Below are 18890 nucleotides of genomic sequence, written 5' to 3' on the forward strand. Positions count from 1 at the left end.
GATTCTAAAATTGTGAGAAGAGATGTGCTTTACGATTGCTGGGTTATGAAATTGTGGTTTCTTGTTTGTGATTTCGTCTTAGAAAGGCAGCACTAGCTAGAGCTGTGCACTGTCCATGACTCAGGCTCTTTCTGTACTGGCAAAATGAATCCAATTATCTTCACATCTTTCCTACAGTAATGGCAAGGAAAATCAAAAAGTGCTGGACAACCAAGAACTTGTTATTGCATGCATTTGAGTGGTGTGTGTGTGTGTGTGTGTGTTCACACAGTCTACTGGCCTTTCACCAGTATAATAATGCCATATGGGGGCCCCTGGGTGGTTCAGTCAGTTAAGCATCTGCCTTGGGCTCAGGTCATGATCTACGGGTCCTGGGATAGAGCCCCATGTCAGGCTTCCTGCTCAGTGAGGAGTCTGATTCTCCCTCTCCCTCTCCCTCTGCCCCTCCCCGCCCCTTCTTCATGCACATGCACGCAAGTGCGCTTTCTCTCACTCGCTCTCTCTCTCTCTCTCTCCTCCCCTCTCTTACTCTCAAATAAATTTATAAAACTCTTTAAAAATAATTAAAATGAAAACTAAAGCCATATGGCCAAAATATTAGTCAGTGAAAAATAGAAATTCATGCTTTGCATCATTCTTTTACCCTTTGCCTGGCAGTTCCTTTATGCAAAATTTCATGCTGGAACTAAATAGTATGAACTCTCTCTCTTTTTATTTATTTATTTGACATATAGTGTATCACTTGCTTCAGGGGTACAGGTCTGTGAATCATCAGTCTTACACAATTCACAGCACTCACCATAGCACATACCCTCCCCAATGTCCATAACCCAGCCATCCTATCCCTCCCCCACCACCTCCCAGCAACCCTTAATTTGTTTCCTGAGATTAAGAGTCTGTTATGGTATAAACTCTCTTATTAACCCAAGCAACAAACTAAGCAATACTGTCTTTTTTCTGTAAGTTTGCTATTTTCCTGGTACATAATTCTCAAACCCATAATTAGGAATATTTTAAATCAAGAGTTCTTCCCTGCTAGACTAGAATTACATGTAGGAATAAAGTGATCAGAGATCAAGAAAACTCAAAAAAAGGATTTGAAGAATGGTTGATCACCAAGAGTAATGAAAATAATATTTTACAAAAATCAACTAATTCAAGTAATCCACATGTTGAGAGTAGACAGTTCATACTCTTTTCTGAAACTTCGGAAAAGTATGACACAGCATTTATATGAATAATGAGTTATTTGTTGAAGCCTATGAAAAGTGGAACCTTTATAAATACCAACTAAACAAAAAAATAATTTCATTTCCTCTAGCCAAGGGAGATTTTTGAAAGTTATTCCCATCTTTCTCAGGAAATACTCCCATCTGCACTTGTAAGAAGTGAATTCACCAAAGTTATCAGTTACCACACATTTATGGGGCTAGTTGAGTGATTATAAAATGAAAGATTGAGAATTTTGCTTGAGGTGGGGCTTGGGAAGATGGCAGAGCAGGAGGACCCTGAGCTCATCCCATCCCACGTTTTTGGTTTGTTTTTTTCCCTAAGGATTCTATTTATTCATTTGAGACAGAAAGAGAGAGAGAGTGTGTGTGTGTGTGTGTGTGCACCCAAGTAGGGAGAAGAGCAAAGGGAGAGGGAGAATCAGACTCCCCACTGAGCTGTGATCCTGAAAGGGGGCTTGATCCCAGGACCCAGAGATAATGACCTGAAGTGAAGGCAGATGCTCAACCATCTGAGCCACCCAGATAGCCCCCATCCCAGGTTTTCAACTAGATATCATCCACATCCAAGTCAACAAACAAGAATGCAGTCTAAAGAATGGAAGAACAAACTCCACAACTAAATACAGAGATGAAGCTGCAGCTGAAAGTTTACAAAGGTCAGAAAGGCAGAGAGGAAGGCTGCCTGCAGGAGAGAGGGAACTATATGTGGAGAAGCAAGGCAGAGAAATGGGCCATCAACCTAGGGAGCTCATAGGGGGAGACTAATCCCCATAACATTTGGCTTTAAAAACCAGAGGGGCTAGGACACCTAGCTGGCTCACTTGGTATAGAGCATATAACTCTTGATCTTGGGGTTCTGAGTTTGAGCCCCACATTGGGTGTAGAATTTACTTTAAAAACAAACAAACAAACAAACAAAAAAAACAGAGGAACTGAATTCCATGAGTTTATAAAACCAGTGGTTCTTGGAACCTAGAGCTTTAAAAGTCCCTGAAAAACAACCTGAGGGTTTTGAAGGGGCAGGGGGTGGGAGGTTGGGGGAACCAGATGGTGGGTATTGGGGAGGGCACGTATTGCATGGAGCACTGGGTGTGGTACAAAAACAATGAATAATGTTACGCTGAAAAGAAATAAAAATAAATTAATTAATTAAAAAAAAATAAAAGTCAACGGACCCAGCACTAGGTAAGCTGGGAGGATGAGTGATAGCTGGGTTGCTGCCCTTAAAGAGACAGCAGTCTGCATGGAGGGACAACCAAAAAATAGCAGTTTGCACAACCATAAGGACAAACAGGAGATAGATCTCTTCATCCCGATTTCAGAGCATACTGGAGGACTTCTCCAAAAGCAATGGAGCTGGCAGGTGCCATTTTCCTCCCCTACCTCCCAGCATAAACACAGAGCCACCTTCGAGAGGTGATGCTATACAGACACTTGCTGCCTGACCCACTGGCAAGTGTGCCATGCCCATAAGTTTTCCTAAGGACTAGCACACTCCCAAGTCTGCTGGCTTTGGCCCTGAACTCAGGACAAATTTTGTTAAAGCCAAACATGTGCCCTGACCAGCCGCTGGGTGCATGGCCACCACAGTGTGCTGCACACATCTGCTGTGCTGCACCCTGCTGGGCACCCCCAGACACTATAGTGCACCCCACCCACCACCAGGTGCACAGCTGCCACTGAGCACCCTGCCTAGTCACCCCACCAGCCCTAGCCACTGCACAGTACCAACCACATGCCCCCAGCATCCTCATGTGCTGGGCCATGTTTGCTCACTATGCCCAGCCCCATGCAGCCCCCAACCACCACAGCATTTTGGAGTGGCCCAACGCAAATTTTGCTAATAGTGCTACCCCTTCTCCCAAGTCTTGTGGCAGGCACGCCCGCTCAGAGCTGGCCTGCCTTGGTCCCACTAACACCACAGAGAGTAAGCACAGCCCACAACAGCAGAGAGTCAGTGCAGACAACTGCACTGAAAGGAAAAGTGACTCAGACACAACAAAAGGTATAATCAACACACACAAGATGCTCTCCTGAAATGCCAGGTTCTGGTGAACAGGGGACACTGCCCTGCAGGGTACCCCAGGACTACTTCTTCATAAAGTCACTACTTTCAAGAGGTGAAATTTAGCAGACTTTATTAATATATATAGAAACAAACATAAAAAAGAGGCAGAAATGTATCACAAATTAAAGAACAGGACAGGGCCAAAGCCAGAGATCTAAGCAAAACAGATAAATAACATGTATGATAGAGAATTTTATTTTTTATTTATTTTATTTTATTATTTATTTATTTATTTGACAGAGATCACAAGTAGGCAGAGAGGCAGGCAGAGAGAGAGAGAGAGGAGGAAGCAGGCTCCCCACAGAGCAGAGAACCCAATGCGGGACTCGATCCCAGGACCCTGAGATCATGACCTGAGCCGAAGGCAGAGGCCTAACCCACTGAGCCACCCAGGCGCCCCTGATAGAGAATTTTAAACCATGATCATAAGGATCGTCACTGGACTTGAGAAAAGAATGGAAGACATGAATAAGATCCTTAACACAGAGATGAGGAATAACATAGCAGAGATAAAGGACTCAGTAAACAAAATGAGAAACACACTTAATAAAATGCATAGCAGGATGGAAGAAGCAGAGGAATGAATTAGTGATGTAGAAGACAGAGTAATGGAAAGTAATAAAGCTGAACAAGAGAGAGAAAAAATAATTCCTCAAAACTAGAACAGACTTACGGAACTCAATGACTCCATCAAATGTAATCACATTTGTATCATAGGATTCCCAGGAGAAGAAGAGAGAGAAAGGGGAGCAGAAAATTTATTTGAAGAAATAATATCCAAAAACTTCCCTAATCTGGGGAAAGAAACAGATGTCCAGATCCAGGAAGTACAGAGAACTCCCATTAAAATCAACAAAAGCAGACCCACACCATGACGTATTGTAATTAAACTTGGAAAATACAGTGACAAAAGAATTTTAAAAGCAGCAAGGGAAGAGAAATCATTAACTTACCAGGAAAATCCTATAAGGCAAGCAGGAAATTTTTCTACAGAAACTTTGAAAGCCAGAAGGAAGTGTCATGATATATCCAAAGTGCTGAGTGGGAAAAATCTACAGCCAAGAATACTCTATCCAGCAAGACTATCATTCACAATAGAAAGAAAGATAGTTTCCTAGACAAACAAAAACTAAGGAGTTTGTGACCACTAAGCCAGCCCTGTGAGAAATATTAAGAGAGACTCTTTGGAGAGAACAAAAGTTGACAGTATAAAGGCAGGAAATAAAAATCAGTAAAAACTAATTATTTCTATAAAAAATCATCCAAGGAACTCAAAAAAAGGATATAAAATATAATAACATATGCCTAAAAAGTGGAGAGGAGAGAGGAAAGGGTTCATATTTAAATGACCATCAACTTAATATAGACTGCTATATGTAGAAGAGGTTATCTACAAACCTAGTGGTAACCATATATCAAAACCCACTAATAAACATGCAAAGAATAAAGAGATAGAAATCCAAATACATCACCAAAGAAAATCAGCAAAACATGAAAGAGAGAAAGTCAAGAAAGGATCAGAGAAAATCTCCAGAAACAACCACAAAACAAGTAATAAAATAATATAAATACATATCAATCAGTAATTACTTTGAATGTAAATGGACTAAATGCTCCAATCAAAAGATGTAGGGTGACAGAATGGATTAAAAAAAAAAAATACCCATCAATATGCTTCCTACCAGAGACTTATTTTAGACCTAAAGACACCTGCACATTGAAGGGGGGAATAGAGAAACATTTATCATTCAAATGGATGTCAAAAGAAAGCTGGAGTAGTAATACTTCTAGCAGACAAACTAGACTTTAAAACAAAGACTGTAATAAAAGACAAAAAAGGGCACTATGTCATAATAAAAAGGACAGTCCAACAAGATCTAATAATTATAACTATTTATGTATCCAACATGAGAGCCCCCAAATATATAAAACAGTTAATAACAAATAACAAACATAAAGGAACTAATTGAGAATACAATAATAGTAGGGGACTTTAACAACCCACTTACATCAATGGGCAGTTCACCTAAACAGAAAATCAACAAGGAAACAATGGCTTTGTATGACAGACTGGACCAGATGGACTTAATCGATCTATTCAGAACATTGCATCTGAAAACGGCAAAATACACATTCTTTTCAAATGCACATGAAATATTTTCTGGAATAGATCGCATATTAAGCCACATCATAGGCCTCAACAAATACAAGAAGACTGAAGTCAGATCATGCATCTTTTCTAACCACAACACTATGAAACTAGAAGTGAAGCACAAGAAAGAAATCTGGAAAGCCCACTAATACATGGAGGTCAAATAATATGCTACTAAACAATGAATAGGTCAACCAGGAAATAAAAGAGTACATGGAAACAAATGAAAATGAAAACACAAGAGTCCAAAACCTTTGGGACGCAGGGAAATTGGTCCTAAGAGGGAAGTATATAGCAACATAGGCCTATCTCAAGAAGCAGGAAAAATCTCAAGAATCTCAAATCTCAAACCACCTAACCTTACACCTAAAGGAGCTAGAAAAAGAACAATGAACAAAACCTAAAGCCAGCAGAAGAGTGGCTCCCAACAAACAAAAGTCCAGGACCAGATGGCTTCACAGGTGAATTCTACCAATCATTTAAGAAGAGTTAATACTCATTATTCTCAAACCATTCCAAAAAATCAAAAATGAAGGAAAACTTCCAAATTCATTGTATGATGCCAGCATTACTCTGATACCAAAACTAGGTAAAGACACCACAAGAAAAGAGAACTTCAGGCCATTATCTCTGATGAACATAGATGCAGAAAATCCTCAATAAAATACTAGCAAACTGAATTCAACAATATATTTAAAAAAATCATTCACCATGATCAAGTGGGATTTATTCCTGGGTTACAAGTATAGTTTAATATTTGCAAATCAATCAATATGATATATCACACTAATAAAAGAAAGGATAAGACTTTAAAATAAAAACTCTAACAAGAGACAAAGAAGGGCACTATATAATAATAAAAGGGACAATCCAACAAGAAGATTTAACAATTATAAATATAATCATTTCAATAGATGCAGAAAAAGCATTTGACAAAGTACAACATCCATTCAGATAAAAACCTTCAACAAAGGTTTAGAGGGAACATATGTCAACATAATAAAGGCCAAATATTAAAAACCCATAGCCAATATCATCCTAAATGGGGAAGAGCTGAGAGCTTTTTCTCTCCAGTCAGGAACAAGGTAGGGAAATCCATTCTCACCAGCTTGATTCAATGTAGTACTAGAAGTCCTAGCCATAGGAATCAGACAACAAAAAGAAATAAAGAGCATTCAGATCAGCAAGGAAAAAGTAAAGTAAAACTTTCACTATTTGCAGATCCCGTGATTCTGTATAGAGAAAATCCAAAAGAAGCCACCAAAAAACGAATTCAGCAAAGGTAAATGAATTCAGTAATGTGGCAGGATATAAAGTCAACATACAGAAATCTATTGCAGTTCTATATACCAATATTGGAGCATCAGAAAGAGAAATTAAGGAATCAATCTCACTGTACAAAAAACAATAATACAAAAACAATAACAACAATAAACAATTAGGAATAAACCTAAGCAAAGAGGTGAAAGACCTGTACTCTGAAAAATACAAAATACTGATGAAAGAAATTAAAGATGACACAAAGAAATGGAAAGACATTCTATGCTCATGGATTGGAAAAACAAATATTGTTAAAATGTCTATACTACCCCAAATAATCTACATATATAATGCAATCCCTATCAAAATACCAATAGTACTTTTCACAGAACTAGAACAAAGAATATTAAAATTTGTATGGAATTACAAGAGACCCCACTAGCCAAAGCAGTCTTGAAAAAGAAAACCAAAGCTGGAGCCATCACAAGTCTGGACTTCAAGTTATATTGCAAAGCTCTAGTAATCAAAATAGTGTGGTTCTGGCACAAAAATAGACACATAGATCAACAGAACAGATTAGAATACCCAGAAATTATATGGTCAGTTAGTCTTCGACAAGGCAGGAAAGGATATTCAATGGGAAAAGTCTCTTCAACAAAGGTCTTGGGAAAACTGGACAGCAACATACAAAAGAATGAAACTGGATCACTTTCTAACACCATACACAAAAATAAATTCAAAAATGGATTAAAGAGCTGAATGTAAAACCTGAAACCATCAAAATCCTAGAAGAGAACACAGACAGTAACTTCTTTGATATCGGCCATAGCAGCTTCTTTCTAGGTATGTCTCCTGAGGTAAGGGAAATAAAAGCAAAAATAAACTAGTGGGACTACATCAAAATAAAAAACTTCTGCTCAGCAAAGAAGACATTCAACAAAACTAAAAGCCAGCCTACAGATGGAAGAAGGTATTTGGAAATGACATACAAATAAAGACTTAGTATCCAAAATATATAAAGAAATTATACAACTCAACACCCAAAAACCCAGGTAATCCAATTAAAGAATGGGCAGAAGACATGAATAGACATTTTTCCAAGGAAGACATGCAGATGGCCAACAGACACATGAAAAAAATGTTTAACATCACTTATCAGGGAAGTGCAAATCAAAACTACAATGAGATACCCCTTCACACCAGTCAGAATGGCTAAAATCAACAACACAAGAAACAACAGGTTTTGGTGAGGTTGTAGAGAAAAGGGAACACTCTTACACTGTTGGTGAAAATACAAACAGGTGCAGCCACTCTGGAAAAGAGTATGGAGATTCCTCAAAAAGAAAATTTTTAAATACCCTAAAATCCAGCAGTTGCACTACTAGGTATTTACCCAAAGAATATAAAAATACTTCAAAATAATTCAAAGGGGTACATACACCCCAATGTTTATAGCAGAACTGTCTACAATAGTCAAATTATGGAAACAGCCCAAGTGCCCATCGACTGATGAATGGAGAAATAATAATGGGTAAATATACAAACGAATATTACTGAGCCATTAAAAAAAATAATGAAGTCTTGCCATTTGCAATGACCTGGATGAAGCTAGAGAAAATAATGCTAACCAAAATTAAGTCAGTCAGAGAAAGACAAATACCATATGACTTCACGCATATGTGGAATTTAAGAAACAAAATAAGCAAAGGGAAAAAGAGAGAGAGAGGCAAACCAAGAAACAGACTCCTAACTTTAGAGAACAAATGGATGGTTACCAGAGGGGAGGTGGGTGGGGGGGGTGGCTTAAATAGGTGATGGGGATCAAGCAGTGCACTTGTCCTGATGAGCACCAGGTGATGTATGGAAGTGTTGAATCGCTATCGTGTACATCTGAAGCTAAAATAATACTGTATGTTAACTAACTGGAGTCAAAATTAAAACCTAAGAAAATAAAAGATTGAAAGTATGTGTATTGGCATGTGTGTGTAAGAATGTCTTCATATATCATACGTACATACATGGGGATCATTATTTGTTGACCACTTTCCATGGTGCATGAGTCTGGGCAGAGGGAATAACAGCTTGACTATGATGAATAAGAAAGGTGTGTAGTAGGTAAGGACCTGGTTTCCTGGGACTCAAGAGTTTTTGAAGGAAGAGGACACCAATTCCCAAGCCAGCTGATTGGTGTGTGATGAGGCATAGAAGTATAGCTGTCTGGAGGGTTCATCTAAGTAGGGAATAAAGGGCAGGGCCCTGAGAAGAAATGCCCCAGCATGTTCCCATGTCTCCCTGGATTTGGAAAGTATTATTTCTTGTTTAAAACCAAACTCCTGTCACCTCTAACCCTTTCCTAAATATAGGAAAACTTGGATTCAAATACTATAACGCAGATCATTTTAAAAACAATCATTAACTCTAGAGATATAAAGAAGTTGTATAACAATAGGTAATCCTAGAGCATCACTTAACTCAGTTGTGTACAATATTCACATAGTCACAGTGAGGAAAACACAGAATATGGATTTTGAGGAAAAGGTAAAAAGAACAAATGGGAGACAATTATCCAGGGAGGATGAAGAGGAGGAAGTAGGGTGTGTAAGTGAACTACAGGTCTCACCACCATAATAGGAAGACAATAGGTAATGTCTAAAATTGATAAAAGGTATTCTTTAAAAATATAGACAGAAGAAAAGTTAAAGAGTTGACAGTATGATTAGAGGAGTGGAGAAGTGACAGCAATATTTTGTGTAAAAATTGGCATGTTTGGGCCTATATTTGCATATAATATAATATTATGGCATTTTAAAACATTTTTTTAAGGAAGCTTTTCTTGAACTTCCGCATCCTCCCACCATGAGTCCCCTCTGCACTAGCAGTATAAAACAGATGCTACATGTCTGCCTCCAGCCTCCCTTCTCAGACTGGAAGGACTTTCTTATTGTTTGCCATACGTCGGAGTCATGCGCAGTGTTTAACACCTGAGGAAAGTGCTTAGCACCTGTGGTGAAGAATGGATGAATACAGTTACTTTGGGGGCAAACCAGCTGAATAATTGCAGTAGAGACATAATCAAGTCTTTCAGGAATAGGAACCACAGAACAATGATAATGATGCTAATATAATAATAATATTAACAATTGCTATTGGATTGCTAGAAACCCCAATACCTCCATCCCCTGTAACCTGGATTTTACCAAGTCCTGCTGTTTCATTCGCCCTAGGATATGCCTGTCGGGTTTATCCCTTATATCCCACTTCCTATACTAGTCCTCTACCAGACCCTCCTCACTTCATGATTAAATGACTGACTGACTGGTCTTTCTGTGCCTCAGTCTGTCTCTACTCTATGTCAGCCTTCCTCCCACCCCCAAATATTCCTGCATTAGAGTTGGTTCAGACTTCCCAGCACTCTACTCTTGTCGCATTCTCCTTCAAGAACCAAAGTGACACCTTACCCTCTGGAGTCCAAAGTTCTGATCTTCCAATGTCCAGAACCTGGCCTTACTGGCCCATCCCACATTACCTCTCATGCCTCCCCAGAGCTTGCCATCCTGCAGGGCAAGCCAGTCTCATTACTGCATCACACTCAATCCTCCTTCCCACCTTTTAGTATACCAGACTTCTTTTCACCCAAAAGATCAGAGCATCCCCATGGCCTGAGAATATAATTTTACTGTTTGGACACCTACAAATAATCTTCGTGTGTTTAATTAATAACTTACTGCAATCTCTTTTATTTTTCTATAGTGGAAACCACCTCAGGTTTTCCTTCCTAATAAAATCAACATTTCTAAACAGAATTTGACTTTAAGAATAACATCATCATTTCCTTTATCAATAAATACTACTTTCAGTTTTGACAGATTAATAAAATGAACCTTATGTAAATTGTTCTTCTAATCAAATAATGGAAGAGCTTAATATTTTAAAAGAAGTACAGACAACCTTAAATACTACTTTTATTTTAATTTCAAAAATCTTTTCCCTGTTGTTGTCCTGCAATCCTCAGTATGTCTTAATTTCTTACTAAATGATTATTTTCTCCTTTTCTTTAACTCAGACCATTTAGAGAATTCATTTGATGAAGTATTGAGGAGCCTAATTGCTTAATGGGCAGAAATTAGTCCCTGCAAGAATACTTTTAAAACTGGCAAATACCAGGCATAATTACAAATTCTTTGGAAGAATCTATTTCTGTACAATAGGTTAATTGGTTATAAGTAGACAGCACTGGCCACAATTTAAACCCAGCTTCTAATTTCATCCATGATTTTTTTAACAAATATAAGTGGCTAATTATGATCAAATTAGTCCCCTTGAAGGGACAATTGTCTACTTATCCTTGATTTTCAAGATTTAAGTGGTCTAATGCACCTGTAGTTAGCTTCCCACAAGCATACTGCCTACAGATCCAGAGTTATTTCCCAAAGTTGTCAAAATCTTCCCTCATCATGAGAACTCTATAGCCTGACCAATGTCTAGTTTAGATTATGATGACTTCTTTGGGAGAATCTGGGCAATTTTTAAGAAAACTGAAGCCAAAATAGAGGTTTGCCTAAGGAAGGATATTGGTTTGAGGCTGGTTGATCCAGTCAGTTGCTTCAATTCTCTGCACCATCCACATATAGATGATTTGTTCACCTCTTTGATTATAGAAAGGACTTACTCCTCTTTTCTTTATTTTAGTGGTGCAATCTATGCATAGACTTGGTAGCATTTACCAGTGAAATATTCAAGGGAGCAGTTTTCCAGTCCTTGGATGGAATCATTGTCTCAGCTAACTGTAAGCTGCGGAAGATCTTCACTTTAAAATGCAAGCCTCAAGACACTGCTGATAAAGACGGTATGTTCAAGTTGCTACTATGAAGATTTTTAAATTCTCCAATGTGTTTAAAGTTAGACATACCTTTGGGGGCACCTGGGTGGCTCAGGTCATGATCCCGGGGTCCTGGGATCAAGCCCCGCATTGGGCTCTCTTCTCAGTGGGGAGCTTGCTTCCCCCTCTCTCTCTGCCTGCCTCTCTCCCTACTTGTGATTTCTCTTTCTGTCAAATAAGTAAACAAAATCTTTAAAAAAAAAATTAGCATACCTCTGGATAGTATGAGTACAGAGTAGTGGTTTTTCTAAATTTATCTTATTTTACTGTGGAAAAAACACTTTTTTAACATGAGATCTGTCCACTTAATAAATTTTTAAGCATACTACATGTTTTGGTGACAATAGGTGCAGTGCTTTGCAGCAGATCTCTAGAATTTGTTCATTTTGATCAAAACCCACTTGATTAGTAACTCCCTATTTCCCTTCACCTCAACCATTGGCAACAACCATTCTACTCTGATTCCTTGAATCTATTTTAGATACCTTAAGTAAGTAAAAGCATATAGTATTTGTCTGTAGTTGGCCTATTTCACTTAGCAGAAGTCCTTATGGTTCAGTCATGTTGTAGCATATGTCATTCTTTAGTCTGAATCATGTTTATTTTTACTGTAGCAGTATGTCAAAGATATCTTTTTTATTTTTGTGATTTTTCTTCCTTTTTTGTTTTTGATAGCACTTACCATGTGAATTAGTCAGGGTTTTTATTTGCAAGCAGTGTAATCCTCTCTAGGTAGTTGAAACAGAAAAGAGAATTTATTTAAGGTAATTAGCCACTTCATAGAATCTCAAGGATACCCAGAAAGTCAGGCTTTGAGGCTACAGCCAAGAACAAACGCAGCCCCCACCACAAGACTGCTCCTAGAAAGACCCCTGATAGCTACTGAAACTGGACAGACTCCATAAGTCACAGCACAATGCTCGGTTCCAGGTTCCAGAGTTTCTATTACTGCTGCCCTGGAAAACTGAATGTCTTCTTCCTCACCACCCTCGCCAGAAGCAGACTTCTTCATTTTTCTCTGCTGAACAAAGGCATATTTATGTCTGATTTGTAGAACCTAGATCACATGATACAAGGGTAGCTAACAAAGCCAGTATCTGATTCCTGACGAAGGAAATGGGACTCATTGTGTAGCAAAGTCACCAAATTCAAAAGGGTGTTCAAAAGGTATTGCCATTCAGAGTGCCTGGGTGACTCAGTGGGTTGAGCATCTGCCTTTGGCTCAGGTTGTAATCCAGGGGTCCTGGGATCGAGCCCTGAGTTGGGCTCCCTGCTCAGTGGGGAGCCTGCTTCCCTCTTTTTCTGCCTCTTTTTCTGCCCCTCCCTCTGCTCACACTCTCCCTCACTCATGAGTAAATAAAATCTTTTTTTTTTTTTTAAAAAGTCATCATTCAAAAAGCTCTGCCATTGTCTGGTATATACTATCTCATTATTCTGTACATTTCATTAAGTCATTTGAGAGACATTACATGTATAAATTTTCTAATGATCATATTAGAAAAGTGAGTTATTCCTAGAAAGATAGGAAAATATAAATTTAGTATTTATTGTGTGATTAATAAATATACTCTGCAGATAACTGAACCATCTAGAATTTATAAGATGACACAAATTATCCTGCTAAGATAGTCTTAAACAACTGAAAGTATTGAGAGAATACTGATGCTTCCTTTTGATTTTTGTCTGGGATTATTTTTAACAAAATCAATTTTTCTAGAAGCCCAGGAAACAGGGCAGCACATAAGATGGCAAAGGTGATTTCTTAGAAGTTTGTATAAAGTAGACTTCAGACTTATGCTCTGTCTGGATGAGTGTCTGAGAAATCCTTGTGTGGTTCACTCTGTGGAACAGGACACTGTGCCTATAAATTTCATTTGATAATAAAATACAGCAGTGCATTAACAGCTCCCCAGAGAGATCACAAGCCAGGAAGTGCAGCCACTCATCTTATGTACCATTTAAAGGCTATACAAGAAAGTGAAAGCCTTCATTAAAAAAAATATATCACCCAAACTAATAAGAAACCTCAAAATTTGTAGAAATATATGTGCATTCTAGAATTAGCAGATCAGAGGAGGTGAATCATAACCTGATTAGTATTTTTAAATAAATGTAAGGGAAAAAGTAAATCAAAATATGGCATATTAAATGCAAGTTTTTATCTCTGATCCTTCCTGAAGCCCCACTAAAATTATAAGAATTAAAATGGTAATAAACCCACCAGGAAGAAGAGGATGGGAGAGTAGGAAACAATAGGGAAAGTGTGGTCAGAAATTTTGTAAGATTGAGGAGTGATAACTAACTTAGAAGAGCAGAGAAAGCTGAAACTATTGGGTTTACGGAGAGGTTTGTCAATGAGAGTCATAATATAGAACCTCAGAGGACTCCAGAATTGGCAGCCCTCGGTACTGCCAAATGTAAGGGGGTGTGGCTAAAGACAAGGAGATTAGTTAAAATTCTATATGGGTTGCTATAGAATCCCAGATCCCCCTTCCAACTACAAATAAGCAGAAAACAGGATATTTATTCTCTGGAGAAACTGGACCAGAGAACTTCTCAACTCAGATACATTGCATACATGGTAGATAGACACTGAAACTAACAGGAAGAAAGAACTAAATAAGGAATAAATATATGTTTTTCTCAGTTAAGAAAATATACTGCATCTATAAAATAGGAGTAGTTTGTTCTTGCTGTATTTCAATAAGCATTTTGTTAAAGTTTACTATATTAAAAGCTTTTTATATAATTTAGAAACATTTACAGATCATAGGTGGCAGCTTTAGGAATTAACACAAAGTGAACACATTTCTGTAACCAGCACCCAGATCAAGAAATAGAACTTTACAAACATCTCAGAAACCCTACTTATAATCTCCTAATCATAACCCTCTCTCTTCTTCCCAGAGAGAACACTCTCCTGACTTCTAACACCACAAATTAATTTTACCTATTTTTGAAGTTTATTTAAATAAAATCATATAGTACATATTCTTTCATATATACATTCTTTAACAAAACCTTGAGTTTGTGAGAGTCATCTATATTGCTTATTTAATTACTATACAGTATGCCATTGTGTGAACTCACCATAGTTTGTCTATTTTAGGCATCTATGAATCGTACTGCTGTACTCAGTCTACATTTCTCTTGGACCATGTAGGTAGGCTTTCTTTGGATATTTATCAAGGAGCTGAATGAACACATATTTCAGCATTCTTAATTTCAGTTATTATATTTTTTGATGCTAGAATTTCCATTAGATTCTTTTTTACAGTTTCCATTCTTCAGCTGAAATTCTCTATCTCACTATTGAATTTTTCAAATATATTAATCAAAGTTATTTCAAAAGCCTTGGCTCACAATTCCAATATCTGTGTCTCAATTCCAATATCTGTTTTTATTTTCTGTTTTTCTCTTATCCTTGTATCCTGATATGTTTAATAAGTTTGAATGAATACTGGACATTTCGACTCAGAAACTATACACTATTTTGAGACTCTGTATTGTATTTTCTTGTTCCAGGGACTTAAAATTAAAAAAAAAATTAAAAAGAAGCCCAAAAGACTGAAAATAGGATCAAAATGTTAAGAATATTAGAAGTTAGTCCAAGTGGACCACCAGCAGAGTAATAAGATTCTAAGATGAGAGACTAGAGAAAACAGGAAGGATGACATGTAGGAAGATTCCCAAAATTAAAGGCCAAGTGTTTTCACATTGACATAGCTCATCAAAAACAAAAAATGAAAAAGAAAAAGAAAGAAAGGAAAATAAGAGCCACTGTTGTATAATTTAAGAATAAGAGGGAAAAAGAGAAAAGAATATTTAAGCTTCCAGAAATTTTTAAAAATTAAAGTTGCATACAAAGGAGTAGGAATGAGAATAATGATGTCTGACTTCACACAACATTAGATGGCACAAGACCTTAAAACTATACCTTCAAAAGTCTAAGGAAAAATGATTTCCAACGTAGAATTCCGTACCTATCCAATTATTTTTCTTTTCCAAATATTTATTTAAATTCTAGTTAGTTAACATATAGCATAATATTGGTTTCATGAGTAGAATTTAGTGATTCACCCCTTACATATAACACCCAGTGCTCATCATAACAAGTGCATTCCTCAATATCCATCACCCCGTTAGCCCATCCCTCTCCCACTTCTTTCCATCAACCCTCAGTTTGTCCTCTATCATTAGGAGTCTCTTATGGTTTGTCTCCTCCTCTCTCCTTCTCTCTTTTTCTTTTCCCTTCCCACATGTTCATCTATTTTGTTCCCTAAATTACATATATGAGTGAAATCATATGGTATTTTTCTTTCTCTGACTGACTTTTTGACTTATTTCACTTAGCATGATACACTCTAGCCTCCTTCACATCACTGCAAATGGCAAGATTTCATTCTTTTTGATGGCTCTTCATGACTCCAGTAATATAGTCATAGTTCGGTTATTGTTAATAATGCTGTTATAAACATTGGGGTGCATGAACCCCTTCAAATCTGTATTTTGGTGTCCTTTGGGTAACTACCTCAATGTGCAATTGCTGAATTGTAGGGTGGTTCTATTTTTAACTTTTTGAGGAACCTCCATACCGTTTTCCAGAGTGGCTGCACCAGCTTGTATTCCCACCAGCAGTGTAAGAGGGTTCCCCTTTCTCTTCATCCTCCCCAACATCTGTTGTTTCCTGTGTTGTTAATTTTATCTATTCTGACAGGTGTGAGGTGATATCTCATTATGGTTTTGATTTATATTTCCCTGATAATGAGTGATATTGAGCATTGGTTCATGGGTCTGTTAGCCATCTGGATGTCTTCTTTGGAAAAATGTTTATTCATGTCTTCTGCCCTTTCTTAATGGGATTATTTGAGTTTGGGGTGTTGAGTTTGATAAGTTCTTTACAGACTTTGGATACTAACTCTTTATCAGATAGTCATTTGCAGATACCTTTTTCCATTCCGTAGGATGCCTTTTAGACTGTTGATTATTTCCTTCACTCTGCAGAAGAGTATCTTGATGAAGTCCCAGTAGTTCATTTTTGCTTTTGTTTCCTTTGCCTCTGGCAACATGTCTAGTAAGAAGTTGTTATGGCTGAGGTGACAGAGGTTGCTGCCTGTGTTCTCCTCAAGGATTTTGAAGGGATTTTTCTGTCTCACATTTAGGTCTTTCATCCATTTTGAATTTATTTTTGTGTGCGGTGTAAGAAAGTGTTCAATTTCATTCTTCTGCATGCTGCTGTCCAGTTTTCCCAACACCATTTGTTGAAGAGACAGTCTTTTTTCCATCAGACATTCTTTCCTGCTTTGTTGAAGATTACCATATAGTTGTGGACCCATTTCTGGGCTCTCTATTCTGTTCCATTAATCTATGTGTCTGTTTTTGTGTCCGTGCCATACTGTCTTGATGACTACAGTAATATAGTTTGAAGTCCAGAATTGTGAGGCTCCTGCGTTGCTTTTATTTTTTCAGGATTTCTTGGGCTAATCAGGTCTTTTGTGGTTCAATATTTTTTCCAAAATACAAGTCAGAGATAATACCTAAAGCACAAGTGCAGAAATGTCAATATAAGGCTACAATTATAAACACAGAAGTAAGTACCAGAAGATTTAGAAGCTATTGCTGAAAGGCTTGAGACTAGGCCATGTGTGAGGTAGGAGGGTAGCAGTTAGGGAATAATGCCTTTTTCTCATAATTGTAGTGCCATTTGTATTTTTGAACAATATACATATATTTTGTTTTATAATTAATTTTTTAATAGTGAATGGATAATCTAAAAAATTCTAAGAACAAATATTGGCATGATTTCTTTTATTCCAAAAGGCCTGGAAAAAAGGCTAATGAATGTGGCAACTCAGATTGCCTAAAATGTTCTGAATAGACTTGGGAAGCATGGTGTGGTTCTGGGTGCTGTGGAATATAACCCTCTATTCCTCATTTAGCTTCCAGGACTTAACCTTGCACAACTGCTCACCCCATCTCTATATGCTTCAATTTCTATGTCAGTAAAATGAGGATAATTGTTCCCTGGTTAAGTAAAATATTATTACATTCCCACGAAAAGCATAAAGTGTGTAAACTGAGTACATCTTGGAGAAGTTAAATTGATACTGTAGCAACTAAAGACACAGATTAATGGTCCCACAGTCAGTTGCTGTGACCACATACCAACTTAGTGCTTTGTGTGAGTTCTGAACATCTCTGAACATTATTTCCTCATTAGTTATTATAAGGTTGTTTTGAGGATCCAATAAAACAAATATATATGAAAAGACATAAACTATAATTAATTGTGTAGATGCTAACCATTTATCTGCCTCCTACAATCAGGCACTGAGATGACACAGCCCCTGCTTCAAGGAGCTTGGAATCTCTCAGGGAAATTTACATGTACATATTGATTGTTATACCTGGAGGAAGCTTCCTTAATGGGCTTAACAAGCACTGGGAGAAGAGTTTGGGGCACTTAACTCTAACTTGAGAGAGCCACTTGGAGAGGCACTTGGATTTCACAGACCTACCACGTTATGAAAAACTGGACTAACATAAGGTTGCCAACTTTTAAATTCACCAAATCAGAGCATTAGAACAGACAAAGAAGAAAAACTACAATTATTCTAATCACTTAATTAATTGGAAAAATTTAAACACTCACATATTAGGAAAGTGTTAATTTCAGAATAAAGGCTGATGTTTTCACCACAGACCAGTGAAAATGACTTAATGAGTCAGCATCTATCCATAGAGCAGTGTTTGGTGTGTACTCACATGAAGAAACAAATTTTCCAAACTATATCCTGAAGGATAAATAATAATTTCTCAAATAATGAAATAATTTTTCAGGTAGTGAAAGTGGACAACAAGAAAGGAAAGCATTTCAGGAAAAGGAAGAGTGTGTATGTATAAAGACAGGCATCATGAGTAGATCTGATCCATTCAAGGAACAGGGAGTTCAGTATGGTATATGGCAGAGGTGGAAGGAATGATTTAATATAATATTTTATTACTAGGTTGCATACTTTGGCACAAAGAGGTAGAGCAATTTTCCTGTCCTCAGAGTTCTCTGTGTAATTGTGGACACCAGAAAAGTAAACACTGCCAAGAGTTCATTGTCAAGACAATTTGATAAAAGAGAACAAAGGACAACACAGCATGGGGCAAATTGAGTGTCCCTGGTCAAGGAAGTTGGCAGCAGAAATGATAACAATGATGGTGGTGCTAATAGAAGCAGTAGGTGTTCTAAACACTTTATATATATGAACTTAATTTAATGCTTATACAAACTCTTTAAAGTGGGTATTA

General features: G+C 37.4%; 1 protein-coding gene across 9 annotated transcripts in view; it reads left to right on the forward strand.

Annotated features, from left to right (window-relative positions):
* Nucleotides 1-18890, forward strand: part of CFAP20DC (CFAP20 domain containing) — a 254309-nt gene that overhangs the window by 96856 nt on the left and 138563 nt on the right. For 5 of the 9 annotated variants that reach the window (XR_007120850.1, XM_047690656.1, XM_047690666.1 and 2 more), the window contains exons 6-7: nt 11402-11558; nt 14701-14754. Coding sequence is in view for 6 of the 9 variants with exons in the window: in XM_047690656.1 (XP_047546612.1) it covers nt 11402-11558; nt 14701-14754 (211 nt within the window). In the remaining 3 variants the exon portion in view is untranslated. Of the gene's footprint in view, nt 1-11401; nt 11559-14700; nt 14755-16196; nt 16256-18890 lie in introns of those variants that run through there. The other 4 variants (XR_007120851.1, XR_007120852.1, XM_047690712.1 and 1 more) reach the window with 3 other exon arrangements.

Source organism: Lutra lutra, chromosome 1 (genome assembly GCF_902655055.1).
Source record: "Lutra lutra chromosome 1, mLutLut1.2, whole genome shotgun sequence".
Lineage (NCBI taxonomy): Eukaryota > Metazoa > Chordata > Mammalia > Carnivora > Mustelidae > Lutra > Lutra lutra.